Below are 27,761 nucleotides of genomic sequence, written 5' to 3' on the forward strand. Positions count from 1 at the left end.
AATTATGAAAGATTTTACATCAAACAACTTGTAGCTCCACTGAATATGGCGATACCAACGGTCAATACGAATAAGGATCTTTATAATCAATAACCTCGGACAAAAGGCAAAATACTAGCTTTTGAATTCCTAGCTTATCGCTAATTACAGTGATAAGATCTGGTTAACAAATAAATTCCAAACAAACAAATACAGTCAAGCATTATGGAAAAAATAGAAAGGTATGTTTCAATCAGCTTTTCAAACTGCATATTGTCACCATCGCGACCGATCGATAAGAACAACATCGCTGTACAGTGACAAAAAAACACCGTTCGCACTCGACATGGCTTTGACGATCATTTCTCGTAGCTGCATAGCTTCTGTTATTTGGATAAGAGATAATAATTTCTGTTATGTATTATCTATAGTCAAGCACAATCGATGTTCACACTACCATTATTCCTACGTACCGGTCGTATTCTTTGCTCTCGAATAGTATATAGCCGTATTTCACTAGCTGTCAACACCTGTTCACTTCGTCAAATGTCCACAATAACCAAGAAGTTCATTAATGATCCAAAGAATGCCGTGGACGACGCCCTCAACGGTCTCGTAAATGCTTCAGAGAACGTCACTTTCGATAAGGCGAGATGTTTATCTCTTATTGTATGAAGAACTAAGGTTGCTTGAATTACAAAGCTGAAACTGAGGGGAACAGGATTTCAAATATGGAGAAAGGAAAAAAAAGCTATTTTACTTAATTTGACGATATGAACAGCTCGTCATATTCGCTATTTCTGGGCGCTTTTCGTGTTCCTGTTCAGTTTTGATGGCTGGATGTGGCAAACATTTGCATGGTTGCATTCATCTCTAGCAACTGTACTGTACTGTACCATGACGTCGATATCGGGAGTCTCGAACGCTACGGTGCATTCGGGATCCCAAATTAGATCGGGCGTCCGATAAGTTTCCGTATCCCGAAAGCGCTGAGGCGTTCGAGTACAGCACCCCCACAAACGTCGTGATGTCTACGGTGCCTTTGGAGGTCGGAGGATTCTGGACACCCCTGGACGGGACCCCATCCACAGAGTTGTTGGTGGGTGAAATACCTGGATGATACTGTCCTGAGTTTTTCTAGATCCCTCCTTCTTAACATTTAATTTCTTTTTTTCCTTTGAGGAAAGGAAACAAACGATATTTAATCTTAAAAAATGTGTAGCTATTCAGCTAGCAGACCTATCAAGGAAAACATAATTTATAGTAATTGCAGAATTGTCGTCGTGTTGTTCTGAGATCCGATTATGTCGATTATTGCGCGAAAGGGAAGGTAGCGCTGATAGCTGGTGGAGGCTCAGGACACGAGCCGTATGCTGCAGGTGTCTCTTCAATATTTATTTTAATAAGTCAGAAATCATGGAACGTAATATCATTCTAATTTCCCGGTTAAAACACGTTTTACACGAGTAAAGATGGCTTCTAGAAAAAAGTCGCAGATCAAACCCACTGGAAGACTTCTCAAGTTCATGGTTCATAGTTGGAAAGCCTCAAAAAACTTGCATGCCCAAACCAAATGATCTTACAATCAGGAAATTAAGTTACATGATGAAATTCATCGCCATTTTTAGGCTATATTGGCCCTGGAATGCTCACTGCTGCAGTTGCCGGAAATGTGTTTGCATCGCCGCCGTCGCGTCATGTCAGCGCAGCTCTAAATTCAACTTCTACGAATGGTTTATTTATTTTAGAAGAATAAGTTCTACGAACTTTTCATCAGTAATATGCTGGGAATTTTAGGCGGTTCGATACTTTTTATTATCAACTACACTGGAGACAGGCTGAATTTTGGATTAGCAGCAGAGCGTTATAAAACAGGTGGACACGATGTGCGCGTGAGTGAAGTGTACGGAATTTAGTTATACAGTTGCTGCCGAATGTGTCGACCTGGCATTTGTCACCTTGTCGTGTACAGCTTATCAAACTCGATACTACATTTTTGTCACCTCTACGGAGGTGAAAACTGGTATTTTCCCCTGCATTTCCGAACCATGGAACTTCGGTGATTGCACCAATACTAACGATAAATGATTTTGGTTATCATTACAACTAGTAAGTAATCTTTATCGTACACAACTGCATGAAATAAGGACGAAAAGTACTGAAAATGTAGAGAAAAGCCCCAGGGTTACTTTATGAGTTTGACTTGCCACCTGGCAAAAAGTGGTGGCTGGGGTTCAAGAGCTCCCAAAATAACGTCCAGAGTGCAAAGCGCGACAGCAAAACTTTAAAGAACCCCTCGCATAGTTTGTCACGAAGAAGGTTGTTTTATCCTTTTCCTTCACTTGGCGCAACACCCCTATGATGAAGAGTTGGTCATTCAGAGTATGCATCAGAAGGTAACCGAGCTAATTGGGTGCAGGCTACAAGATAAGACTAGTGAATAAAAGTTATGACATAATGCTTGATTACTAATGTAGGAACTCCAAAATGAAATGAGTAACCAGAGAATATCTTGAAGCCAAGCTTCTACTCCTACGAAAAGAAAGAAATACATCATTTACATATACCGTAAAAATATCTCTCGTATAGTCTTCTCTGCTACAAAACGGGACATTTCACAGCAGTACTCGTTGATAGATTGATTGTGGTGACATAATTACTATATTCAAATGCTTTGAGATCCGCCGTTACGTCGTTAATCCTTCATAGGCGGATTCGGCTCCTCCGCATGTCCTTTGAAGCATTTATAAATTTGTTGTATTTACATGAGCAATTTTGAAATATGTCAACTGGTTTTTGTTAAGTTGTCTTGTATTGTCGGTTGCACCTAATTATGAGTACCTCCTGAGCGCCCCCTGGGTGTCACTCATATATAGCGCAGCAAAACTGCGAAATCAACCTTACGTTTCAGTCCTTACATAATACGTTCGTCAACAACTGTATCTTCTCTAGAACGCTTGTAACTTCAGGTAGTTACAATAGCTGATGATGTTGCTATTGACAGTGCATTGTCAACTACAGGAAGAAGGGGTTTAGCGGCAGCTGTTCTCGTCCTGAAGGTACCTCAATCTCAGAAAATTATATTGTTCTGCTCAATGAACCATAAGTTGACATCGAAACTTCAACAAATGTCAGGAATTGGTAATAAGAAAAGAAAATTGTACTCTCTCCTAGGTTGCCGGTGCAATGGCCGAGAGCGGCAAATACACTATAGATCAAATCGAGACCATGTCAAAGAAAATGAATGATAATGCTGGTAAATGAGGGCTCATTCAAAAAAAGATAGTGCTAAGATTTTTAACATCTAAAACTCTGGATCTACCCTTCTAGGCACCATGGGCGTCTCACTTTATCCATGCAGTGTACCCGGTCAAGGCAAGATGTTTACAATGGCTGATGAAATGATGGAAGTTGGTCTTGGAATCCATGGCGAGCCGGGATGCCGTCGTGAGCCTATAGAGGCAGCACATAAAATCGTTGATATGATTATGACCAGACTTCAGAAAATCGTACAGTTCTCAAAAGGTAACTTCAAATAATTTAGGAACTTTTCAGATGAGAAATACCATGTTCCCGAATACAATTTCTGATTTTTTAATCGGAGAACTAGTTGATGATGATTTTCATGCAACAAATCACATTTAGACGAATCTGTAGTGCTTCTCGTCAACAACTTAGGTGGCGTTTCTCAAATAGAAATGGGTGTTATAAAAAGCGAAGCAGTCAAATGGTGTCGTGAGTTTATCTTCTCCCGATTTGTTTTTACATTCATTTCCTTTTTTATTGTTTTCAAATGTATTGGAAATAAAGAAAGACCAACAGTCACTGAATATCCACTTTCAGATGAACATGATATCAATATTGCTCGAATTCTTTGCGGCTCATACATGACTTCGCTAGACGGGCACGGGATCAGCCTTACTGTTTTACGCTTATTCGATAATAATATACTTAATTACTTAGGTCGAGTTTATTCGTGTTCCCTAACTAAGAAATACATAGTAAAACTGGATCTGCTGCAGATGCTCCCACATTAGCACCAGGCTGGCATGGAGCGGACAAGCTCGGAAAGGCAGAAACAGCCCCGTCAGCGGACAAAAACATATCTATCTTAAGTCATGGTTCCTCCAGAGGAGTACCTTTCACGAAGGGTAAGACATATCATGCCAGCAGTACAAAATCTACGAGCATGAAAACAAAGTTCAGAACAAGCTGATCTAGCCAGAAAATGTGTCAATGCAGTCTGCAGTAAGATGATTTCCATGGAATCTGAGTTAAATGCGCTCGATGGTGCCGCCGGAGATGGTGACTGCGGCTCAACATTTGCGCACGCTTCAAGAGGTGTGTTCAAAATGAAATCAGAAATACGCTGAGATAGTAGGAAATACTATCAGAAGCACAATTCATGGAGGAATAAGCAATACAGATCTCCCTAACTTTTTTTCTGCAGCAATCACCGAACGAATGAAAACGCTGGAATTAAGCAGTGCTCAAGATCTACTTTTCCGCATCTCCGAAGTTTTCGAACAAGAAGTGGGAGGCACTGGCGGAGCGGTAAGTCTACCATCGTTCAGAAATCATTGACGTCGAATTCGTCACAGAGCCATCAGCACTGCAACTTATTCCTTCCCTATTTTTCTTTGTTGATTTACTAGTTTATCTTGGCTTGACAAACGGCATATGCTCAGTAGCATTTATTTTGTCTTTGTGCTAATGTCTTGGATATTCTTTCTGAAAGCAAGAAGAATGAGGAAAAGCAAGTCTCAGCCTAGATGAACTGTGCAATCTTTTCAGGAGTAAGTGAGGTTTCACTGCAATGGGGAGAATGATACACCTATTACAGCTTTATGCACTGATGCTCAGTGCTGCGTCCGAGGCCTTTGCCAAGTCAGTCACTTCTCAAGACTTCGTTATGGCCCTTCGAAAGGCTTATGAAACTGTTCAAAAGTATGGGGGAGCCAGACCTGGAGATAGAACTCTGGTAAACTCGATTGTCGAGTGCTTATTGTTTATTGAGCGTGAAGATTTTCCTGTTTGAATATTACAATCAAGTCTCAAAAATCAACGTTAGGCTGCAGTCGACGTAAAGCGCCTTGTATCGGAGATATACGTTGCTCCTTTGGTGAAGGTGTGCGGGTAACTCTTTTACACAGAACGCAACGTGCTACTCTTAAAACTCCTATCTCCTTGTACTTCAATAATCTTTCATTTTCTTTTTCCGCTCTTTAGTTGTTTCTTCTATCAGTCCGCAAATAGGATTACATAGTTTTAGCTAAGTCGTTTACAATTACTTTTGGCGTTTGTTTTGCTCCACAGACGGATCTGTACGATCTAGTTTGTACGGATCTGATCTTTACCTAGGTTATGTGTTACACGATTGGCACGCTTCATTAGAATACTAAGGAAATGTTTCTCTCGTCAGTTCAGAAGATTCTTCGGATCCCATGGCATTTCCTCAAAGACTTCAGTTTGTAGGAATAGCGTTTCTGCAGCATTTTCTGTGTAATTGGGTATAGTCACCTTTCTTCTATGATTTTGGAACCTCACAATTACACCGGAAAATGCTAATCATTAGCAGTTACACGAAAAAATAGGGAACTAATTCAATCATCAATTTAAAAACCAAAATGTTATAGGTTCCGTAGGAGCAAAAAAAAAACGACGAAACTAATGAAAAGAAGTTTTAGCAGAACTAAAAAAAAGGAAGAAACTTCTACGGCAAGAAAAAAGAGCTCTGCGGAGTTTGTCGCACTCCCTGGAGGCAGCGCACGCCTACACGGGGACGCAACGCACCATCCCGATGCCCGTTTTACGCTGATTATCTAGTTACTGATTAAGGTGGATGCACTTCATGCTGCAGTGGAGAAGATTAGAAGTGGAGAACGTCGGTGGGACGTCATCACAGAGGTTTGTTTCATACTATTTTTCGTAAAATTGTGATATAACGTAAGGTAACTACTCCAAAAATAGTTAAGAATCTTCTTTCCGTATTCCAACTATTCGCTTATTAAATGGAAACACCGCAAATCGGCACCTATGTTTTCCAACATCTCTGCGACGGTTGTTCCATTGTAACTACCTGGAGAACATAAGTAACATCTATTGCAGATATATTCAAATTGTGAATAACGAAGTTTGCAAAATACCAAAAGAACATTTCAAAATGGCTGGCGACATAAAATAACCCATTTTTGTCTATTCTGAATATTTTATTCTCTTCCACGCAAAAATCTTATGCTACGTAAATCGAAGATATCCTATTGATCACTAGCACCTATTACACATTGTAGAATAGTACTAGTTGTAATGAAGTCATTAAAACTAAGCCAATTTCAGGCAGCAATAAAAGCAGCTCAAGCTACAGCTGAAATGAAGGCCAGAGCTGGAAGAGCAAGCTACACAGCAAAAGAGGTAAGGAACACACAAAATGGTTGGCTGCACACTAGCACATAATTGCACTATAAGTCATATCATTTCGTGCGTTTTTAGTTGACGGCATCCTTAAGCGAGGCTTTCTACCATAAATGCGTGCAACTTTGTTAGGAAGCAAAACACCAATGTCAAATGATGATGAGAACGACGGAATTTACCGCTAATAAGACACCCATCTTTGCCCAACTTGAAACAACAACAAAAAAACACTAGTAGTTAGTAGGACAGATAGTAGTATGGGTCATCATCCAAATCCGGTCTTGTTTAGGTGCAAACGAAACCCGATCCCGGAGCAGTTGCAATTTCTTCATTCATGCATGTTTTGTGGGATACAATCAAGCAGTAGATACCGAAACGCATGTACAAATCCTCGATCAAACGAGTTGTTATGATAGAAGTTACCGAGATATTTAATAGATTTCAGCAATAAATTGGTTAATTGGGTTTTTTTTACAATTATATATATAACAGAAACACATATACTTATATATAACTAAAGATCACTGCGTGTTACTGTATGAAGTCCTGCTGTTGACAACGCACATAGAGTTGTTTCGTCCAAAACCTGAAGAAAAAAATGTAAACATGCAGCTTCAAAATCAGTGGGATAGCATGAGCTCACCTTCATTACCACAACGGGAGCATGAATTTGGGTAATCGATACAATTTCGTGAATTAGAAGGTCGCACTTGGATGAGTAAAAAAGAATCTTCTAGAAAGTATAATTAAGTATGAAAGTTGTTGTAAAAAAATGTTAATGAAAATTTGGAATACTGACTCCTGAGTACGTTCCGACAGCTATAAGATCTCTAAGAACGCAACAACAAGTGATTGTGTCGAATTGCTCCGATTGCTTTAGAAGAAAGTCCTGATTCCAGCTCAAAGAGTCACCCTTAATTGTGAATGGTGAGAAAGTTCTATCTTCAAAAAAAAAAAAAATACTCCACTAACATCGAAATTGCATTTCCACACAGCCGCTGGGCCGAGAGTTGAAGATACGACCAGATAGTGCTCTTCGCGATAACCATGTGAACCATCTTCTTCTTTGTTACATGATATTAACCTCGAAGAACAACATGGAATAAAATCCACCACAGAAATAGGTCCAGAGAACTTTATCAGCTTCCTGAAATGAATTTCTTCATGGCAAAGGAGGACAGATTCAAGTACTACAAGCATCTATTATTCTCTCAAGTTTTCTGTCACTTTATTCTAGTCTCAGAGGAATGAGAGCAATTTTGTCACTAAAAGCGTCCTAGGGTGCATTGAAAGCTTGAGGTTTGTTCCTATAAACGGCACCCCTATAGATGTCCTTGAAGGGCATTCAAATCAGAAGCACCGCCAGCTAGTTAATTTCACCTCTCCAAGAAACGAGTGGAATTGGGAACATACTTGTCAAACTTTTTCATGAAAGACGACGACTAGTATGGGGCAATTTGAGATCAAAATTCCCCTGAATCAGGAAATTCTTCGAGTCGGGGTGAGAGCAAACACTACAATGTTTTACAACGTCGATTGAAGGTTACAGCTGTGGTCATCCCTCGAAAAGTCACACTCAGACGAAACAGAGTGAGAGGTCCTAGGTGAATTTCAGTTCGGAAAGTGGTTCTCTGTGCAGTTTCAAAAGTGTTGCTGGTTGACATTGACTATCGCGATTACATCCTTTATTTTCGAAATATTCGTCTATATGAAACCACAGCACAACCATCCTGCACGATCGATCGGAGGTTCGAATCCGCTCCAGTGCTCACCAAGCCTTTCATCCCTCCGGGGTCGATAAATTGGAACCAGACTTGTCTGGGAGGATAAAAACACTGACTTGACACATCGGCTAGCCACCGCAAGTTATTGTATAGGCCAGCTACACGTTCGTAAACCTCAAACGATTCTGAATTGAAGTGAACGTGGGGGCGCATCCCAAGCGGATTGATTAACGCCAGAAACTTTATCCTTTATCCTTTTATGAAACCAAAATGTACACCAGAGAGACTCACGGTATCTAATAAAAACTAAAAGATCCGCTTGAACTTCTCTCAGTTACCGCGTCATCTTGCCCGTCCGTCTTTCAAGATTACCCTCAAGAATGTGGAAATCGATTCTACCTTACCTTTTACAGCAAAGATAGGAAATAGAGAGAGAGAGCACTTGGATAATACAGAATTTTTGGGAATTTCAATATGTGCTTCGTGAATGTAAATAAAAGAACATAAAACTTATTCACTGAAAAGAAATGGCTAGGGATAAAGTTCAAGATCTTCTCATTGAAAAGCGAGCGAATCACTATTCGCCAGGGGGACTTCGGCTGACATATCTCAGAACTCCTGCCCGCAAATCTGACTTAGAAGTCCCTAAGCACAACTGAAAGAAGAAGGAGTGTTTCAAAAACATACCTATAGGTCTTATTTATATCCATTGCAAACACTGAAAGAAACACATGACCAGTATCAAAACCTAAGGCGCTCCATCGCAAGTTGTCTGAACATGTTAGAGAAGATCGTGTTACAGCTCCCGGGAAAGAATCCAGAGTCAACTCGGGAAACACTGATGAGACGCTATCAACTCTTTCATCAAGACCAGAGTCTTCCTAAAGTGAATTAATGATGATTCAATGAACGTTTTTGGTTCATTTCTACTTCTGCATCCGTTGCACCTACTAATATTTTAGCGATGAGAAAAAAAAACTTCGAGAAAGAAACATTAACAACAAAGGGAAAATTAGGCAGAAGAAAAAACTAAACTAAACGAACATACCTTTAGTCGATAGACTTGCAATAATTCGCAGGATTCATAGAACACCCAGTACAGTTGAAGCACTGAATCCTCCAATCTGTTGATTATAGAACAATGGGCAACACCAGCTACAGCATCAACCTAGACTATTCTTCTACTTGAAGAACGATAGATAGCCCCAGAAAAGTGAACGTTACAATAGAACATAATATGTAATTACAATCACTTCTTTCGCATGTCAAATAAATAGATTACAGTAGAAATTAAGTATGTTCCAATAAAATTACGGCGGAAAAGACACAAAAAAAGGAATACAAGAGTAAAATATGCTTTACAGTTTAATTGTTTCCACAAACAAAGCATTTGTCTTTCTTCGTCTTTTTTTTTTTGAAGTTTCTGCGAGTTCGACCATAACATGACCAATATTCGGATGATTCCGTCATTATGTTTTGTTAGTCAATTTTAACTGGTCATTAGTTTTCGGAATGTTGCGCGTTTACTGTTCATTAAATTAGCGCAAAATATTTTGGTGCATAGAGCAATCATATGACGGGAAGTGATTATTATAGTTGGGTATAGGATAGAGGATTCTCGCTAGCTTCACTCGTCGCCGCCGTTGGCTCCGCAGCACTGCTTCGAGCGCAGCCGCTTACGCAACTGCACCAAGCTTCAGATCATTTTGACCGGACTACGATAAGGCTTTGAAAACTATAAAACAGACCAACACCTGTAGAGGACAACAGTGAACTGAACTAGCTAGTTGAAACAGAAGCACTGATTCGTTAGTTGATATAACAACCATATAACAACCGAAATTAAGCGAGACAATGGTGTCTGATCATCTGAAGAAAATCCGCAAGTGAATGAGGATCGACAGATGAGAAGCGCAAGAATTTGACAAGAGTCGGACGAACTGACTTCTTTTTCTTTTGAAGTTTTGCCAGCACTCCTTTAGCGCAAAAATAATTACACGTCTTCCGAACTAACATGTGACGAAAAGCGAATGAGCTGTGACGGTCAACAATGAACGGTTCAATAAATGGACCGCCATGCTGCTCCACAATCCTTACCAAAACCCAAACATCACAAAAAAGATAATGGTGAACGCTCAATGGTCTTGTCGCCCATGGTTCTCTGAATTGGGAAAAGCAACGCACCATCACCTAGTCAACGTAATGCACCACCGCTTTAAGTGCACAATCACCATCATTGTTCAGCAGAAAAAGCCCAATCCCTCTCCCACCCGCACGTAACACAACTAATGCTGCAGAACTTATAAAAGTTTGGATACAAAGAAATCTTATCTTATTCATTACATTCTACGTATCTCTAGCCATTGATTACCATTTTTCTAGCATCTCTACGAATTCATGAGCAAGAATTACTTCCTAAGTTGAACAGAGGTGAGACTACCTACAATGATCAATCAGACGAAACAATCAGCTCAAATTTTTCAGATTTTCATGAAACCGCAACTAATACACTTGTCTCTCGTTGGAAAAAATGTGTGCCTGTTCTGGGACTGCAATCTCAGTTGAGATATTTGCGCTTGAGCGGATCGGTGAAAGCAAGAAACCTTATTCTGGACAACCTAGTAGTATGAGAACCGAAATGAGATGAAAGAGCGATACGAACAGTAACAAACTGAGAAACTGAGAGAGGAGCAAACTCACTTTATTAATTAACTCAACGTGCAGTGTAGGTGATATCCTGAACACAGCTCCGAAATGGCGACAAGGAACGAAGTGCTCGTTCAGCTCGACGCACCTTAAAGGTAGAGTTTGATGAGATTTCCAATGTTGGTATCTCTGCACGAATAGATATTAGTACGAGTGCGGTCCACGAGCACGAGAAGTTCAATAACTCTCCCCCTCTCCGATAAATCCGACTTCCTCGTCATTCAAAGCCCGCGATCCAACTAATACAACTCAAATAAGTAACATAAGCTTCTCCACACCTACAATCGCTCAGGCATTGCGATTGCTCGCATGTTGTTACATGTAATAAGTTGCTCTTTGCAGGGACGAAAACATGCAGCGCTACTACACCTTCGCTTCGCTCTCAGTTTCCCCGAGTTGTCGGGGAAACTGAGAGCAACTCATAATCTCTGACAGTCCATCCACTATCCACTCGTACATAGGTATCAATATTGAAGGAATTCTGATACGTTTCCTTCGAATAGTCAGAAGGTATATCTACTGAAATAGTGCGTCAAAGAGAACTGAAAGAAGAAACCTACAAGGTTGCTAAAATAGCAACACATCCACGTTCGCCGCCATCTAATGCTGAAGCGTCGCCACATGTTAATTCTATTGAATGTCCATTTTTCAAGCACTAGAAACACAGCTTGCAAAAAGGCAATGAAGGTAACCGAAAAAGTAATTCTTTTTTTTCTGTGACAAAAGTATTGTTTAGCTAGTTTGAAAAGAAGAAACAACTCACTGATTCATTTAATAATCTCGATAGGCAAACAGTTTTTTTCTCTTCAACAAAAAGCAATCGTCCATAAGCATTAATCAAACAGGTAAGAGTAGAAGTGGCGGCATCAGGAGACTGGTCTGCACAATACAAAGTTGTATTTCCAAAATGAGATCAACACTGCGTATCACATGAAAAATCAAACTTGCCTGTGATATTGTTAGGGTACCCACGAATGATGAAAATTTGGTTAGATTCCACGAAAGGCATGAACTTCCGTTCAGAGAAAGTAATTTCGGTATTTTCCTAGATGATAAGGTATACTGAAATCCATGCCGATTTGCTAAAGTTAATGACCTACTAGAGGTAAGTTAAGCGGCAAAGCCATTATTCGAGTTTTTCTTTTGACTTGAGTTTTTCGATGGAATTACTTTCTTCTGCCAATGCGTCCTCAGTGGTGTTCTCCACAGCAGCGATTTCGTGCTGTTTCTTGAAAACGAAGAAGATCACTACACAAAACAACGAAAGAAATCCAAAGAACTAAGTGTGAAGCACAAGAATGGGAAGAAATTGTAGTAACACGAATCTCACATCTAATCTTTTAATCGGGAAGTTTTATTTCTAGGAATACTTCGGGATATAGGAGAAAATGAACAAATACGTAAGGAAGCAATGGGTATATAGATATACTTCCATCGCAGTATAATTGCCGTAGGTTTAACGGCACTAAAATGAATCTTCAACACATAAGATGCCATACCTGGATTTGATCACTTTTCACAAGATGAACAAGCTCCTGTTTGTTGATAGCACAAGTATGGGGAGCTATTACTTTTCTCAAATAGTTCGGCGTGATAACAGCATCAACAATATCGTCGTCCAAGCCAGATGAAATGGGGTAGTCAGCAGTTATTAATCTAAAAAGCTGGAAAGACAACAATATTCAAAGCAATTGATGTACATCTCACAATGCAAAAGCAATATCAAAACCTGGTGGTCCTTATATGAGGCAATGTCGCTTAGAAACTGCTTAGGAGTCGATATCTTCGGATCCTTCAGAGCTTTCAATTTATTCTCTGAAAAAAAAAACGGAAACGATTTCTAAGAACTTTTACCATCTACTCAAACACTCTCACCTAGAAGAGCCAAATATTCCTTATCAACGACCCTCTCACCAGCTTCCACAGACATCAGACCAGTGATTTCCACAAAGTACTTCCAGCAACGCTACTCTGCGAATCCCTATATATTAAATGTTTGTCCCTGAAACACCAAAAAGCGAATACAATTCATACATATACACATATACATACTAGTATATGTTTACAAATATACATATGTCAGAAAAGGGGAAGGCACTCGTAGTTTTTTTTTTTTTAAATGAGCAGTGCTTCCTGGCTCTGATAATCACATTTCCACACCGCAGAATGTGTTGGTTGTCCTTTCCTTGTCTCTTCTTGGCTTCAATATTCATTGGCTCAGCAACGTATGAAGCGGGTACGTTTGCGGACAGACAGTCAGGTCAGAACGGCATGAACCACTGTGCAGCTGTGTAGATGGCGAATCCACATGGGACTGAACTGTAACTACGAGCGGTCCTAGCATGGGTCTCCTCTCGATTCTACCAGCTACTGTCCACCGCGCACTTCGAGCTGTGCCGCTTACGCAGCTGCACCGTGCTTCATGTCGTTTTTACTGTTCCATACCTCCATTTTGGCGGGTGTGAGGTAGCGCTTGAAAGTTGCACGATCGACCGGAGGTTCGAATCCGCCCTACTGCTCACCACGTCTTTCATCCGTCCGGTGTCGATAAATTGGTATCAGACTTGTCTGGGAGGATAAAAACACTGACTGGACACATCGGCTAGCCACCCCAAGTCATTGTATGGGCCAGTTACATGTTAGTAAACCTCAAAAGATTCTGAATTGAAGTGGACGTGAGAGCGCATCCCAAACGGATTGATCAACGCCAGACACTTTATCCTTCATCCGCTTGATACCTCCATTATGTGTTGCGTGTAGAAGTCGCGCCCCGCAAAATTCCTACAACAGTTAAGCATAGGATAAATTGCATGTGCAGCCTACACATCTCACTCATACATTCACGGTATACTAAAATGCTTCCGTTTTCTTCCGAGCCCGAAGAATGTGTCGAAGCTAATGGGAAATTTGTTCTGTTTAGTTGAACTTCGCCATCACCATTATAACAGGGTAATCATTGTTGCACCTATCCAATCATCTTCAAACACACTGGTTGTGAGCCAATTTGCCGACGTGAAACTGTGTGTATATGTCTAACACATAACATTCTCAGATTTGACAGCATACCTTAGAAATTAAACAACACTCTACCTTTTATTCAGTGATCGAAGATAGACAAGGAAAAGCAATATTAATGTACAGTTCTCAGCTGTATATAACAGTAAGATGATACCGAACGAAAAATGGTTTATCAAAGTTTTATACCGAACACGGATACAAAATGTATCTTTACTTAACAAAGTGGAAAAGAGAAAGATGAAAGAGAAAGTCTTAAAGTCAACTTTCGCGGAACTTTTCGATGTTGGCTTTCTTCTGCGATAAATAGGGCTCGGGATTAGTTTGCAAGTTTCACAACGGAAACACGAAACATCGCCTGACAACACCTACAAATCCGGAAATCAGTTGAATTTCGAACACCAAACTGGTCAATTTCCCTACAAAATAAGCTCAGTACAAAAGTACCTTTGACAGGACGAAAATGTGTAAAGTAGATTACTGATAAAGAAACTTTCTTCCCTACGAGTAAAAGTCCCTACGTGAAATGGGCATTATACGTATTTATTTAATCTCTGTTAGGAATATTAGTCCTCGAACTGATGAGTCTGATGTAACTCATCCATCTGAACTCTTTATAGACACCCTAGGACGTGTTTCGCATTCTCAAAAACTACGTTCCGAACCCTATCTAAAGCTGGAAAGGACACAATATCGAACATTTCCTGGAACGCTGCCTTTAATAGAGATCAATAAAGTTTGAAAGTGTGGAGGCAGTTATGAATCGAACAAAACGAGTAAAATTAAATCAAAATTAAAGAATTATGCATCCAACCGAGTGCATATAATTAAACATATCATCCCAAGAATCATAGAAAAGGTGACTGTACATGGAAGTAACAAAATAGAACTGCTAAAATGTTAGTGGCATGTTGGATGCAATATGCAGTCTCACACACAAAAAAAGGCCACCTGACTATCATGAAGGGCGTATACATAGGCGATGTTTGGTGTTTTATGTCGCTAGATCCATAAATGGAAACAAAGTGCATGCATAAATATGTTCACATGGAGGCCAATGACTATGTGATTCTCAGTAAAAGGCAAGGACGGTCTGTACTGGCGCGCTCATACAAATAGGAGGGTCGATTTTTGCGCGCTACCCTGCGGAACGGTGAAATTTTATGCAATACCTAGTACTTTTCGGAAATTATTTCGAAACACTCTTTATCACCAGTAAAGTTGTGCAGTTACAAGTCCACAACAAAGCTTCGTTTGTGGCTACCGACCATATGAAGATCCAATCCCAATAATGTGTGGAACATATCATAGCACTGGAAAAAGGCAAGTGAAGGCGATGTGAAGTCCACTGCTAACAAAGCGTTTCCAACACCCACCTCATCACATTCCCTGGACTTCTGATGAAACACCCTATTATGGATGAAATCCGTGTCTTCGTTGCGAAAGTAGAGCTTGCATTCTTCACAGAAGAGATACGATCTAAGAGATCTTGATTCTCATGGATAGACCCACCCTTGGGGGGAAAAAAACTAAGAACAAGGTAATGTAGCTGAGAAACGTACGCGTCTGCGCAACAAGTGGTCGTGTGGGATGCCATCTGATACCAAACTTTGCTCACAACTGTTTTCTCCTGTGCCAATGAAACAGCAAACGCTGAGGTTCGCATCGACTTCGTTGCCTGTGCACGTGATAGAATCGTGTCTGAAAAATCCATAATAAATACGACTAAAGACAACCGAACAATAACGTATACACTCACCAATTCGATCCAACCAGGCCGTCGTAATATCAACGATGCTAGGATGAGATCGCCCGGGACACAACTGTAAGCGAACTCGCAACACACCACCCTGTTGAAGGAAGCATGTCCATCCACACAGGAGCAGATGCTGAAATTAACCGACGGAATGAATAGAAGTAATAGCAACTTATCACTATTACTTCTGATGACAGTCATCAGAACTTTAAAAAAAAAACATACGAATCGATCAGCAATAACAGAAGGAGGCACATCACGAGCTTCGTTGCACGCATCCGCCATTTTCATCATTGTTTCTACATATCTTGAAGTTATCAGCTGCTGCACTTCACCCGACAAATCCTAAATTATGATTTTTGAAAGGTTCCATGATGTTAAATTAGACAAAAGAACTAGCAAAGAAACAGGAGAACTAATGTAGACTAAAATTATGCCTTGCGCTTTGATAACAGTTGAATCAGGAAAGAAAAGTTTATTCTAGTGGAAAAAATGCGAAGAACAAAACGATAAACAGGTGCAAGAAAGCGTTTTACGCTGCAGTTTCCACACATGAAATTGTTTATTTTGATCTGCCTCGAACTTCTACAACTATCTTGGAACAACTGTTGGCATTGAAAAAAAAAAAAACTAATTTGCATTTTGGCTCACAAACATTGACTCATGAAAGCTCATAACAGACTCATAAAAGCTAGATTTACTTTGCTTTCTAGAGTCAGTGTTGTAATACTTATAGTCATTTCTTTGCAGATATGAGATGTGAAAACACATCAAGAAACCGATATCAAGCAGGTATTTTGGGGAAACTACTGGTACCGAAGGCGAGACTCTGGGTTGCTAGGGAAGCTCTGAATCAGCTAAACAATTCAAACAAAACTTCTTCGCAGAAGATATATAGTCGGGTCAATACGACATGAAACACGAGTGTAGTTGATGTGCATTTGCGTACGCGCTCGAAGCGGCGTTGTGGAGGCAGCAGTTGGAACCGAGGTGGGCCCGTCGCCAACTGCAGCGATGGGTGATGCCAGCAAGGATTTCACCACGCTTCTAGCCGCTACGTTCCACCGAAGCGCCTCGAAAGAAGCCGCGTAGGCAATTGCGTACGTGTTTCATGTCGTTTTGACCCTACTATACTTTTAAATTATATCTAAGCCATGCCATCAATACCCAGATGAAAAGAATGAATAGAATAAGATTTTTTAGCAGAACTGTGAGAATTTCGGTAGAGTAAATCAGTGAATCAACATAATACATGGAAACAACACGTGAGGTCTATTAGGAACTCACTATTTCTCTCTTGATCTCAGCTTTCGACAAAGTCTTTCGTGTACTTAACTCAGCACATATCTCCTCTACTGCTTCTTTCACCGTGTCCACGAATTTGGTTATTTTTAACATGCTTACCTAAAGAATCTCATTTAAAATTTTCGTCGAAAACATCTGAAAGTGCAACATACTTTGGGCAAATCAAGGGTAAGGGCATGTAAACCGTTCTCGGGGAGGCGATTCAACAACATGGAATTGAAAGAGTTGTAATCGAGACCTTAAAATATTAAGAAATTTACATTACGAACGTAATGAAAATCCCGCTATAAACATACGGTGTCGAAATTGCAAAGGAGTAGCCCGTTCGAAAATAGTAGTGAAGTTAGCAGGTAGTGTCGATGGTTCAACATCCTCTAATGGAGCTGAAAAGATGGATATGTAAAAAGGGGAACACTAGAATTTTAGTATAGGAATGGAAAATGAATCCACTCACTGAAGACAGGCTTTACTGGATCGAAGAGATTTAGAACAAAATGGGCAAATGTCGCCAAATTCACTGCTGATAATGCTGAAAACAACGACGACATGATATCTTACTGGTTTACTTCCACCCGACTTGCGGTCTATTAATATAGTACACGCCTACCAGAGGCCTCTCGAATAATGATGTCTAGCGCTAGCGCATTCAACACTTCAGCACTATCTGACGAGTAAACCTCTGAAAAAAGATAGTTCTAACAAATGAAACATCGCAGCCAAGGTGTGATCTACCTGTAGCCACTGATTCACCGCGATTGCACGTGGGTAGCGTTATGGGCTCTGCACTTCGGTTATTATCCCGTTTAATAGGGGTGAAAGAAGAAGTTACGTCAACCGCAACACTTCAATTTTGTAATTAAAATATATACCGCATATATGACCAAAAAAATAATTGAAGAAATAAACACTAACACTAGTATAGGAGGAGTCACCGATTTGCGGCGTCTGCGAGAGAAACCACTGAAAATATACGAATATAAGTAAATTAACCAATGAAGGTAGAAGCACAAATGTTGGAAAGCGGATGAGAGAAATGGAAAATGTAACCAAACTTAAGGTGAAAGAAATTGTTTAAGAAAAAAGCTGACTCTTAGTGACAAAAAAGTCCTATAAAACAAAATTCTTGTTTGCCTCAACATGGAGTGTTTCAACATATCAAACCTTTCAACAAACAAAACGTCGTCATCATCTGTATACGTATTTTGAGCAGAAGAGCAGAGAGCAGTTGTTCGGCGTCTAAACATACCTTATAAAACAGATAGAATAAAAAAGTACTACTAATGGGTTAAAGAGATACCTTTGTTCAGTGCTCTGCACGAGCGCAGCTTTCATCATGGGCTGTACCATGGACAGCCGATCAGGTTTCCCTTTTTTTGAGATCATTTGTGCTTCCACTGAAGTAGAGTTACTTCCTACAACATTGCTCTTACGAGGTGTTGCCGCAGCGATTGTTTTTCTGCGATTCGTTGTCTTACTGGAAGCTTGTGGAATCGCTTGTACTCTTTGAGAAGCCACTTTTTCCTTCATACTTCTCAGACGATCATTACTGCAGCAAGGCTCTTCAGCCACTTGTGTTCTTCTGCGACTGGACGACCTTCGAAGAATTTCAGTTTGATCTTGCACCTTTTTAGGAAAGACGGTTTCATTGTTATCCTCCAACACGACAACATTATTGCGAATCTTCTGCTTTGCAGTAGTGCTTCTACGCTTTGACAACGCTCTAGTGTCGTACGACCTTGACAAAGGTTCCAGAACAGTTTCAAAACTTGCGGTATCTTTCGGGGTGGAAGAACATTTCTTCGCATCTGTTCTTTCGGCAGCAGTCATCTTCATCCGCTTCGGGGTCTCCTTGGGTAATTGTACGCTATGTAATCTCGGCTGATTAGATTTTTCGTTTTGCAGCTTTGTAGCAGTTATTGAAGCTGTCATGAGATTTTGACGTTCTTCAACAAATGAAGCGACATTGTCCACAGAATTATCTTCATCAGCATGGACCTCTGCGCCAAAAGAATCTGAGACATCACAAAAAGTCCCTTGCGGTTTAAATGAAGTTGTTTCATCACTACACGTGTTCGTAGTTCGCTTCCTCCTTAGCGTAACTAATCTTGACTCAACGCTTGCTCTTGCTGTTTCCAGATTTTGGGAGGTAGTTTGACGTATAGAGTTTGATACTTCAAAAATTGCAACCTGTGCAAGGATATCAAGTCCACTTTCTCTAGGTGGAGCAACACACTGGAAAGAAACTGATTCTTCAGATATGACCGAGAACTGAACACCTACAGTGGCCTTCAGGGGAATAGCAACGAAAGCAGCAGCACTCTCCGCATATAACTCTTTGCACAATTCTATGACAGGGGTTCTCTGCTTCCTTCTCGATTTTGTATTAGGATTCAATGTTGGAATATCCGGTGATATCTGTTCTGCACAAACAGTTGTGTGCGCTAACAACTGTTGTGTTGCACGTAGTTCTTTCTCGTCTTGGACACCAACTGAAGGTTCGGGAACTAATTTGGCGACAGTTTCTTTTCGGTTAAGTTGTTTAGCAGGATCACGAAAAACTTGTGTATTCGTTCTGGTAAAAACTTGTTGCATTTCTCCTGAACGAAGCATCCTCTTTCGTTCTACAACTTCGGGATAAGAAGCTAGAAGTTCAGATTTTCTCACTGATTTTGAGAGAGGTGAAAGGACATTTGGATCTGGTACAGATGAGTGGGTCTGCTTTGACAAGTACCTCGCTTTTCTCAAACTCTTACTCCTATCGGTATCCGATCCAACCTCAATTGACTCTTCGCTTTTCCCTCCTTGCTTTGAAATCAATGCATGCTCAACGGGTTCTCTCGATTTTTTTGCTACCACTGGTGACTCGGAATGATCAGCACTTCTTTTTCTTGCTGATCTTCTAAGCAGAGGAAAATCGGTGACGTTCAGCGAAGGTTTTTCAGAGGGAGTGGTGTAGTTATCAAATGACTCTTCCTCCAGGGATGCAGTCGAACTCTTTGTTGAAATTGCGAGAGCATTAGACGGTGTGTTTTGTAAATCTTCCGTAACTTTGATCCGATCCTCTTCAGCAATCGCATCCTCATCTTCACAAATGACTAGACGATCAGGTGAAGCAGAAAGGTCACTCCTCTCAGAGGGAGATCTTAGAGCAGGAGACCTCTCAGGTCTTGTTGTCGGGGAAACTTCGAGGCAAGGCCTTTTTCTCGGAGTAATAAGGAGCGTCTCTTGCAACTGAAATTTTCTAATTCACTAGGGACTGCTAGTTGGCGAAACCAAAACATAACCGTTTACCTGAGAGGCGACTGCTTCACCTTTGCCACGGTTCCCAGGCCCTATTGCTCCTCTCAAGTTTTGATATCGCGATCTGGTTCTTCCCTTCAAAAAACACGTAACCAAACTGCTTGAAACGCAAGTGCTTTCAGATTCACCTTGTTCAGTGGCAATGAATGAGGTGGAGAAGTTTCGATGAATTGACTTGGCATCGCTCCAGTCTCTAGAAGCAACAGCACTTCATTCATACTATCGCCTTGTCTTCTTCTTCTCGTAGGGGCTTCAACATTCATTCGTAACGGTCCCCGTTCTGCACGAAGAGAGCGTGCTGGAATGTTGTACGTACAGTGGTAAGGGAAACAACAAAAAGAACAAGCTTTTTTTTTCACAGCTATAATTTGAAAAATGAGACGACACTCACGTTTGCAAGAATGTGCGACCTTGTATATTCTTTTGTCGTTGAGGGTAGTAATAGCACTGTTTCCGAGCAAGATATCGAACACCCAGTAGGTGACCACGTCTTCGCACCTTGGTGCTGCAAATAAATAGAAAATATGTAAGAAATGTGAAACAATTAGGTACCCAGTATATTTCAAGCGAGATTTCGGAGCCTATACAGCACTAATTTAGCTTAAAGTGCAATACGAATCTGAGTCACTTTGAATTGGAGTTTTCTTCTCACCTGAGCAGCTCAAGGAGGCGTAAGTACGACGAGTGTCACTGAACATTGCCGAGCAACGTTCAGTGTGGTCCTGAGTCCTCGCAATTGCTTGAAAAACGTCGACTACGTTCTCCTCTGCTTCTAAATAGGAAATTAAGGGGCGAAGAATACCAAATTTATGGTTATGAGGTGGTACGGTTTTTTTTAAATAATTTTTTTCTATCGGTTCGTTTAGCCGACATCATCTGTCAACTGTAGAGGTTTTTTTTTCTCAAACAAGAACCCTTTTTGATGCCTGATTAATACACCATATCCCTCGGACTCCTTCGCTTCGAAGAGGGAACATTTCGCTAACTCTTGTCTGGTGAATAATTTAGTAATAACAAATGAACAATTTAGCTCAGAGCTGTTCGCTCGCTTCGAATCTAGAGGCAGGAATCCAAGCGACCAGTCAGACACTCTATTCTAACAATCAAGGAATTCTTGAAGCTGCTGAACTTCCATCGGAAGGACTGAGAAGATCAAATCGGAGGGGCTTCGCGTCCAGCAAATGAGAACAAGAAACCCCAATCTTGGAATCAAATTCAAGAAGGAATGAAGGTAAATGAAGCCGACTTAGAAATGAATGGATAGAAACGAGTACAAAACGCTATTCGCTCATGGTAATGAGGGGAACAATATCAATCCCACAGTGCTCAAGATACTTAAAATTTGATTCCAACAACACATACAATTAGTGCTGCCCCGTACTAACTGAGAATATCGTGTTGTAGTTTTCCCGACATGGAAAAAACTGAGAAAAGAAACAGATGATTAGAAAATCCAACTTTACAGAAAAACGAAGTCGCTATACAAAGCGATTCATAATGAGTGAATGTGCGAACCTCAGAAGAGCACCTCGACTAGTTCAGCTGAAACATTATCAAAAGGAACTGCAGCTAATAAGTAATAAATTGCGCCATAAAAAGGTAAAGCTGTTAAAAAACTGAAATAATTTGGAAAGGTAGAGTCAGCAGACTAAAGCAAAGTACAAAAAGAAAATGGCAAAGAATTGAAGAATATACGAGAAAAATGAACTACAGAACAGGTCTAATGTTTAAAAAGTGTACTGCATAATGAAAGGGATAAAGAGAATCCTACTGCGTCCGATCTTGACACGTTCTTAGAGGCTTTGGTTGAGTAGTAGGAAAACTAAACTTTGTTCGTGCGCACTGAAAACATTAGTTCACAAACCTTTTGCATTCAAAGAAACGTTTTGGAAATGACTGTCTTCGCACTGAATATAACAGCAGTCAGATATTCCAGCAGCATTGTAGATATCACAATGTACATCACAACACTCATGCGTGGAAGCTGAAAAAAAAAAGTTTCAAACACCCGAACTCCTCAACAATTGTACCTTCTTTGATCCTGACATGAAGTCATACTCTAAAACCTATAACAAACCATTTGTTGACAAGTAGTCAGCTGAGACGCGGCGATCCTCCATTTCAATAAGGCAATCTTCATTTTCTTGCTTTGCGTTTTTGATATGACTCTCCAATAAACAAAATTCTTCTTTCGAACCTTAACAACATTTATATATTGAACAGATCAACACTGCTTTTAACGAGCTTTATCGGAAAAAGTTCCTGCCATGTGGAAGAAAAAAGACATATGCTGAAGACCCACTACCTACTCTTCATACCAAAAGAAATTGAATATTGATTACAGTCAATCCATTCATCTATGCAGTACTCTTTGCTTTGCTTCGTAATAATGTTGTAGATGAAGAGAAGTGTGCTTTTTGACACAGAAAGTGGACCCATTCCATGTTTGACGTGACCAGAACATGTGCAGAAAGAATATGAATGAATAAAACGGGCTCACTTTCAGATTTTAGAGAGACATAATCCATGCAACTTTCGGGAACGACATAATGGTAGAACTCGTTTGCCTGTGTAGTGCGCCAGAGGTCACACTCCAAAAAGACGTTTTGGTTCCTCGGAGCTGAATAAAAGAAGAGGAAGATATCCCACACTCCCATTCTGCGTGCTCGAAAACTGCTTACCCGGAATGTTGAACGACACGCTAACACATCGACCCCCTCTCTTACGAGTAAAAGCACCACTGTGAGGGAATCTTCTTATTAGTTCCACTGCAGCGAACATTTCTTCATATTTCGGAGCTAAATGGAATCAAAATAAGTAAACAGGGTAAGTGATGGTTTCTCAGAGGAACGTAAACTAACCGATAACAGTCAATTCCACATATTCTCTCGGAAGAAGTGTGACGACAGCTTCTTCAAAAGGTGAAGGTGAACGAAAATGCGTGATCAAGTCAATATTGTAGGTCCATGTTTGCGGATGCCACACACATACATCAGGAGGTACAGCGTCCTGTAATCCTTCGTACCTTTGTGTTCGCAAAGAAAATAAATTGACACGATGACAGGAGCAAGATTAAAATCTTCACTTTCCCCTAGTCTTGCCAAAAAATGATGGTACCACATAAAAAACTCAATTCTTAAATCAAAAATTACATCACTATCAATGCTACAACTGCTTGGGCTCGATGCACCTTCCTCCCGTCGAAGCTCACTGATTTCATACAAGATGTTGACGTCGATGTTGATATCAGAACATTCTGAGCCGGTTGTATTGGAATCTTCTGAAAATACCTCTGCGATTTCTGTCAACATGACCTATTGGACCCATCTAACAAATATATGAACTTTTGTAACTTCATCACTAAAGAATAGTTCTCAGGGAATGTAGATCCAAGAAGATATCACTCAACAATAATTAGCTTTTTTAAGTTTGTCACAGTGACAATTTTAATGTAACCGAGGCTTTCGTAACATGCTTGGTTGCCTGAAATTAACGGGAACCCACCATCAAACGGCTCCACATAGCATCGCTTCGATCTTTTCGACGGTGTTCCTGCGTCGGAGAACTCGGCCGCCACATCTTCTTTCATAAGTTTACTTATCACCTCACTCATCTCAATATCGGGGGCTAAAACTTGATAAAGCGTATCAACAACTTCAAGGCCAATAGATCTGAAGTCAAGAATTTCTCTACACCATGTTAAGAGTCGAATGAAAGAAAATCCTCAGCACAGTGACGCGTTGATAAAAGGATAACGTCTGCTCTTGTTACCTATATGAAAAGCACAGGCTCCAACCTCACCTAGTTGAGAAACAGCGTCGTTGATTTCCATCGCAGCTCTGTGGGAATCCTCGACTTCCGAGTCCCCGTACGGAGAAGTTTCATAAATCGACATTTGTCTCTCCTCTTCTGTTATTTGCTCATTTTCCGACAAAAGACGGCGCTCGTATTCCGACCTATCCAGAATCGTGAAGGCTCTGGTACAAGATGTAGAAGGGACTTCGCAGTGACGTGACAGTTCCCTGTCGTGCAAGTGTAAACCGCAATCGAAATCCAGTGTTTCATTTGAGCACGTAGACGCTTGAGGCGTCGCCCGTCGAATCGACTTCGAATCTGCGAATGATGGGCTGATTATCTGCTTACTGTGCACCGTCGATCGAAAAGAAGCAATACCGTTCGCGCAGTTCGTTTCGTTGGACACCGCATCGTTAACGTCTTCATTCGGTGGACTTGCACTAGCTACTACACAGCTTCGCGTACACAAGGATTCATCGTCATCGGAGATCTTAAACAGAACATAGATGATGAAAAACGTCAAGAATCATGACAATACTTACCTCGCATACTTCCAGAGAACTTTGCTCAGAGTTGAGGTTATCAAGTTCCCTGGAGCTGATTCCTTCAAGAAGGAGTTGGATGTGCTTGTTTTTGTCGTTCTTAAAACTTTCCATTGCATCATTTCGAAGAGCTATATGAACAAACATTTGTCGTGTTGTGATACTTTTAAATGATAGGAAACATACACTCCGATGCTGACGACTGAGGTAGGATTTCGGAGGTTGCTGAGTTATACAACTCAGTAACATCAATATCACTATCCAAGTCCCCTTTTTGTATACAGTGTATATTACGAAAGGAACTGCTTGCACGAACATCGGGATAGCGACCTGAAATTTCTTAAAGAGATTTCTGAAGTCTTAAAATTCCTAAAGAATGTTTTCGAAGAACCAATTCAAAGTTCATTTGACTTCAAGGAGGTCACCTCTAGCAGAAAAGACCTGATAAAAAAAAGAAGAAAATGCAAGAAGTGTAATAAACAAGCGAGAAAACTTACCCACCCATAATACCCTCCAACAGGCCTACGCCGAGTATAACTAATTTGATGAGTAAAAACAGTTATTTCCAAAACATGAATGAGCTCCAAAAACATGAAGAAAGGGGAGAAAAACAAGGGATCGGTTGTGTTCCTTAGTAGCTACACCTAATTATGCCAAACTCACCGATTTCATGGTATGCATACTGCGAACTGTCATCATTATCAACAAAATCCGAACCAACAACGTAATCTGAACGTTCGATGAAATTTATTCTAAAAAAACTCGTTCTTATTTAAAAAAAAACCTACATGCACCGTCAGCTAAATCCATGTTCGATCTGTGGCAGGCCCTAGCCAAATGTACAGCCTCTCTCCAAAGAGGTAACCCTAACTCGATTGCTTTCTCGACCTGAACAATGATTTTTTTTAAAAACATTCGTTTATGCTTCGTCTAAGCCATCAATCGATTCTCTCGATTTTGGTCGTAACACTGGTCAGGAGGCTATGGTGTAACTGGTGGACTTCGTCAGTTCATATCTTAGTCTCAACGCATCATTCGATGCTACTGTTCATCGTCTACGAATGTAGAAATGGTAGCCATCGCATCTGGGAGCTATCAGTATACAATCTTGATTCTGCTTAAAATGTAGTACACAATCAAACTCTACGATGCCGAGATTCAAAGAAGGTCGAACTTGGAACTTATCAGCGTACCGTTCAGTCTCACGAAAGCGCAGCGGAGTGGCATCGGAGTAGACGCAAAGGGATGGTTTTCTGGTGTTATTCAATACAACGCAGCGCAATTATCGGTGTCCGTATCCTTTAGGGATATAGAGTCAACGCAAGACGTACTACAGGATGACAATGCGAGGAGTCCTCTGTAAAGGCAATCACAGAGCCCTATCAACAGTATACGGAAAACTTCCCCCACTTCTTTTCCATTTGCTTTTTACAGCTTTTATCATGATTTTCGTATGTTTCATGGATGGAACTATATAGACTTGACAAAGTCCTTCACACATTTGCCATTTGTTTTGCTCCTCTAAGATCTCAGTCTCCAGGGATTCATGTTCTGCCCATTTTTTGTGAAGCTATGGAAGAGTAGCGTTTCGTGAAAATGGAAACATAATAAAACCCCAGAACCCGTCCTAGATGAAAGTTAACTATGCATAGTTACATAAAAGGGTAGAAATTCGATCCCTACAAAGTTTAGTCTTTCGGGAGATGCCACGAAACCAGGAGGAACTCCAGAACCACTGAGAAGAAGTCTTCTTCGTATTACGACTACGAAAGATGAAAATCGTACATAACTATGGAAAAAATGTGATAAGAATTAGATCATTACAAGGAGAGAGCTTGGAGGCGAACTGAGAGCAGGATGAAAAAAGAAGAAAACTAATGAGAAATGACCTCATTCAAAAAAAAAGGAAAAAATGACTGTCTAATCCGGCGCTATGTATCTCGATAAGGAGAAGGTGGTAGGGGATTTAGAACATACCTTATAGCTTTAGTCTATGGGTCATGGGTTCTCTAAGACCAATGCTTAGGTTTCATAGACGTTAGTAACAGCCCTTCGTACTTACCTGCAGACCTTTAGCTCAAACCTTGAGAACTTTTGCTTATTCCACACTGAGATCCCCCCCCCCACTCGAATCACGCTGCGCCCGTAATCCAATTCATGCACTAATAGAAATAATTTTAAAAAATAAAAAGAAGTCAAAAATCAGAAAGAAGAGGCTCAGAAAGTTTTCCGCATACTATAGAGAGAGCTCAATGCACTCCTTCACCGGGGATCCGTCGTGTCCACATTTTTTACGCTAACTGTATTCTGACAAACTCTTTAGGTTCGTCGTGATGTGAAACCAAAAACAGTGTCGAGTACGCCGTGATGTAAAAGAAGATTTTGGTTAACGTATTATAATATGAGCTAAAATTGCAATTCCTGCATTCCCTCTACCTTGCGCTATATCTACGGCAAAACCTTAGGAAGTATGGAATAGATGCGAGCCGATCGACATTACCGGGCGATGATGGATAATCTAACTATAAGTCAACTAAAGAAATGTAAGAATCCATTAATCACTACGTACTGCATGCCTGGTGGTGTGGCGATCGTGTAGCAGCCATAACGTCGAGATCTCCGCAGGCGACAATTCATTCACCATTATATAAGCTCTCCGATATCAGTTCATATAACTACACACTAAAAGTAAAAAAGCAGTTTCATTAAAAATAAATCAACAACAATAAATAAAAACAATAAAAGGTCTAAAACACAGTTAGATGCATCATCAGACAAGAGGAAAATATGCCAAACAAATCGATAGTGTGAGGAACCACTTCGTGAGTATTGTTCCATAATTTTCATAGGATAAGTAAAGTATTTTGTAGTAAACTTTGTCCAATTATGGACTTAAATAGTTAGTCTGATTTCACCCTCTTCGAACATTTTTTTCGGAACTCTAATACAATACACATGCGCAATTATAAAAAAGTTTCAACTTTTCATTATAATAAAGAAAAAAATACTTACGAATTCGTTCCCATGCGAAATCATTGTGGATAACGACTGCGAACAAATGGAAGTTCTGTAAGTTAAAATGTTGGAGACGTCCTGGAGGCAACACAAAAGGGTCTAGCACAAAATAAAGAGGGTTTTACTATGGCAAAAATAATATAAAACAACAATCGGTATTCAAGCACAATTACAAGAAGAAGATTCACGCGAAAAAGAAGCTACGGGTCGTCA

At 40.4% G+C, this 27,761-nt stretch overlaps 4 protein-coding genes across 7 annotated transcripts; 1 reads left to right on the top strand and 3 right to left on the bottom strand.

The window, feature by feature from the left end:
* Window positions 1-423: 423 nt before the first annotated feature.
* RB195_013241 (uncharacterized protein) lies at window positions 424-6,757 on the top strand (the record flags this gene model as incomplete). 2 transcript variants are annotated; one of them, XM_013435112.2, is made up of 16 exons in its annotated part: window positions 424-627; window positions 1,253-1,358; window positions 1,608-1,712; window positions 1,777-1,871; window positions 2,949-3,038; window positions 3,154-3,235; window positions 3,310-3,504; window positions 3,625-3,714; window positions 3,823-3,942; window positions 4,002-4,130; window positions 4,186-4,320; window positions 4,430-4,533; window positions 4,823-4,960; window positions 5,818-5,886; window positions 6,316-6,390; window positions 6,680-6,757. In XM_013435112.2, 16 exons carry the CDS (start codon window positions 424-426, stop codon window positions 6,755-6,757), a joined length of 1,815 nt encoding a protein of 604 aa, XP_013290566.2. The 2 variants fall into 2 exon arrangements, with proteins under 2 accessions (XP_013290566.2, XP_064058841.1); XM_064202960.1 differs by having other exon boundaries at window positions 526-627.
* A 147-nt stretch (window positions 6,758-6,904) lies between these two features.
* RB195_013242 (uncharacterized protein) lies at window positions 6,905-11,947 on the bottom strand (the record flags this gene model as incomplete). 2 transcript variants are annotated; one of them, XM_064202961.1, is made up of 11 exons in its annotated part: window positions 6,905-6,976; window positions 7,034-7,123; window positions 7,190-7,303; window positions 7,363-7,537; window positions 8,802-8,995; window positions 9,163-9,282; window positions 10,815-10,908; window positions 11,381-11,475; window positions 11,584-11,699; window positions 11,769-11,865; window positions 11,921-11,947. In XM_064202961.1, the coding sequence occupies 11 exons, from the start codon at window positions 11,945-11,947 to the stop codon at window positions 6,905-6,907; spliced, it is 1,194 nt and encodes a 397-aa protein (XP_064058842.1). The 2 variants fall into 2 exon arrangements, with proteins under 2 accessions (XP_064058842.1, XP_013290565.2); XM_013435111.2 differs by lacking the exon at window positions 11,921-11,947 and having other exon boundaries at window positions 11,769-11,829.
* On the bottom strand, window positions 11,947-12,750 carry RB195_013243 (uncharacterized protein; the record flags this gene model as incomplete). Of its 2 annotated transcripts, XM_064202963.1 has the most annotated exons (4): window positions 11,947-12,048; window positions 12,320-12,484; window positions 12,550-12,635; window positions 12,696-12,750. In XM_064202963.1, the coding sequence occupies 4 exons, from the start codon at window positions 12,748-12,750 to the stop codon at window positions 11,947-11,949; spliced, it is 408 nt and encodes a 135-aa protein (XP_064058843.1). The 2 variants fall into 2 exon arrangements, with proteins under 2 accessions (XP_064058843.1, XP_064058844.1); XM_064202962.1 differs by lacking the exon at window positions 11,947-12,048 and having other exon boundaries at window positions 12,299-12,484.
* A 2,314-nt stretch (window positions 12,751-15,064) lies between these two features.
* On the bottom strand, window positions 15,065-27,177 carry RB195_013244 (uncharacterized protein; the record flags this gene model as incomplete). Its single annotated transcript, XM_064202964.1, has 32 exons — window positions 15,065-15,148; window positions 15,212-15,314; window positions 15,398-15,536; window positions 15,595-15,724; window positions 15,817-15,936; window positions 16,879-16,995; window positions 17,049-17,134; window positions 17,193-17,279; window positions 17,351-17,425; window positions 17,504-17,575; window positions 17,629-17,738; window positions 17,809-17,856; window positions 18,058-18,132; window positions 18,194-20,127; window positions 20,188-20,271; window positions 20,325-20,494; window positions 20,588-20,701; window positions 20,849-20,968; window positions 22,061-22,180; window positions 22,274-22,393; window positions 22,697-22,816; window positions 22,878-22,994; window positions 23,058-23,205; window positions 23,349-23,476; window positions 23,701-23,823; window positions 23,998-24,309; window positions 24,370-24,481; window positions 24,534-24,664; window positions 24,720-24,863; window positions 25,197-25,262; window positions 25,322-25,421; window positions 27,103-27,177. 32 exons carry the CDS (start codon window positions 27,175-27,177, stop codon window positions 15,065-15,067), a joined length of 5,484 nt encoding a protein of 1,827 aa, XP_064058845.1.
* Between the last annotated feature and the right edge of the window lie 584 nt (window positions 27,178-27,761).

Source organism: Necator americanus, chromosome V, assembly GCF_031761385.1.
Source record: "Necator americanus strain Aroian chromosome V, whole genome shotgun sequence".
Classification (NCBI taxonomy): domain Eukaryota; kingdom Metazoa; phylum Nematoda; class Chromadorea; order Rhabditida; family Ancylostomatidae; genus Necator; species Necator americanus.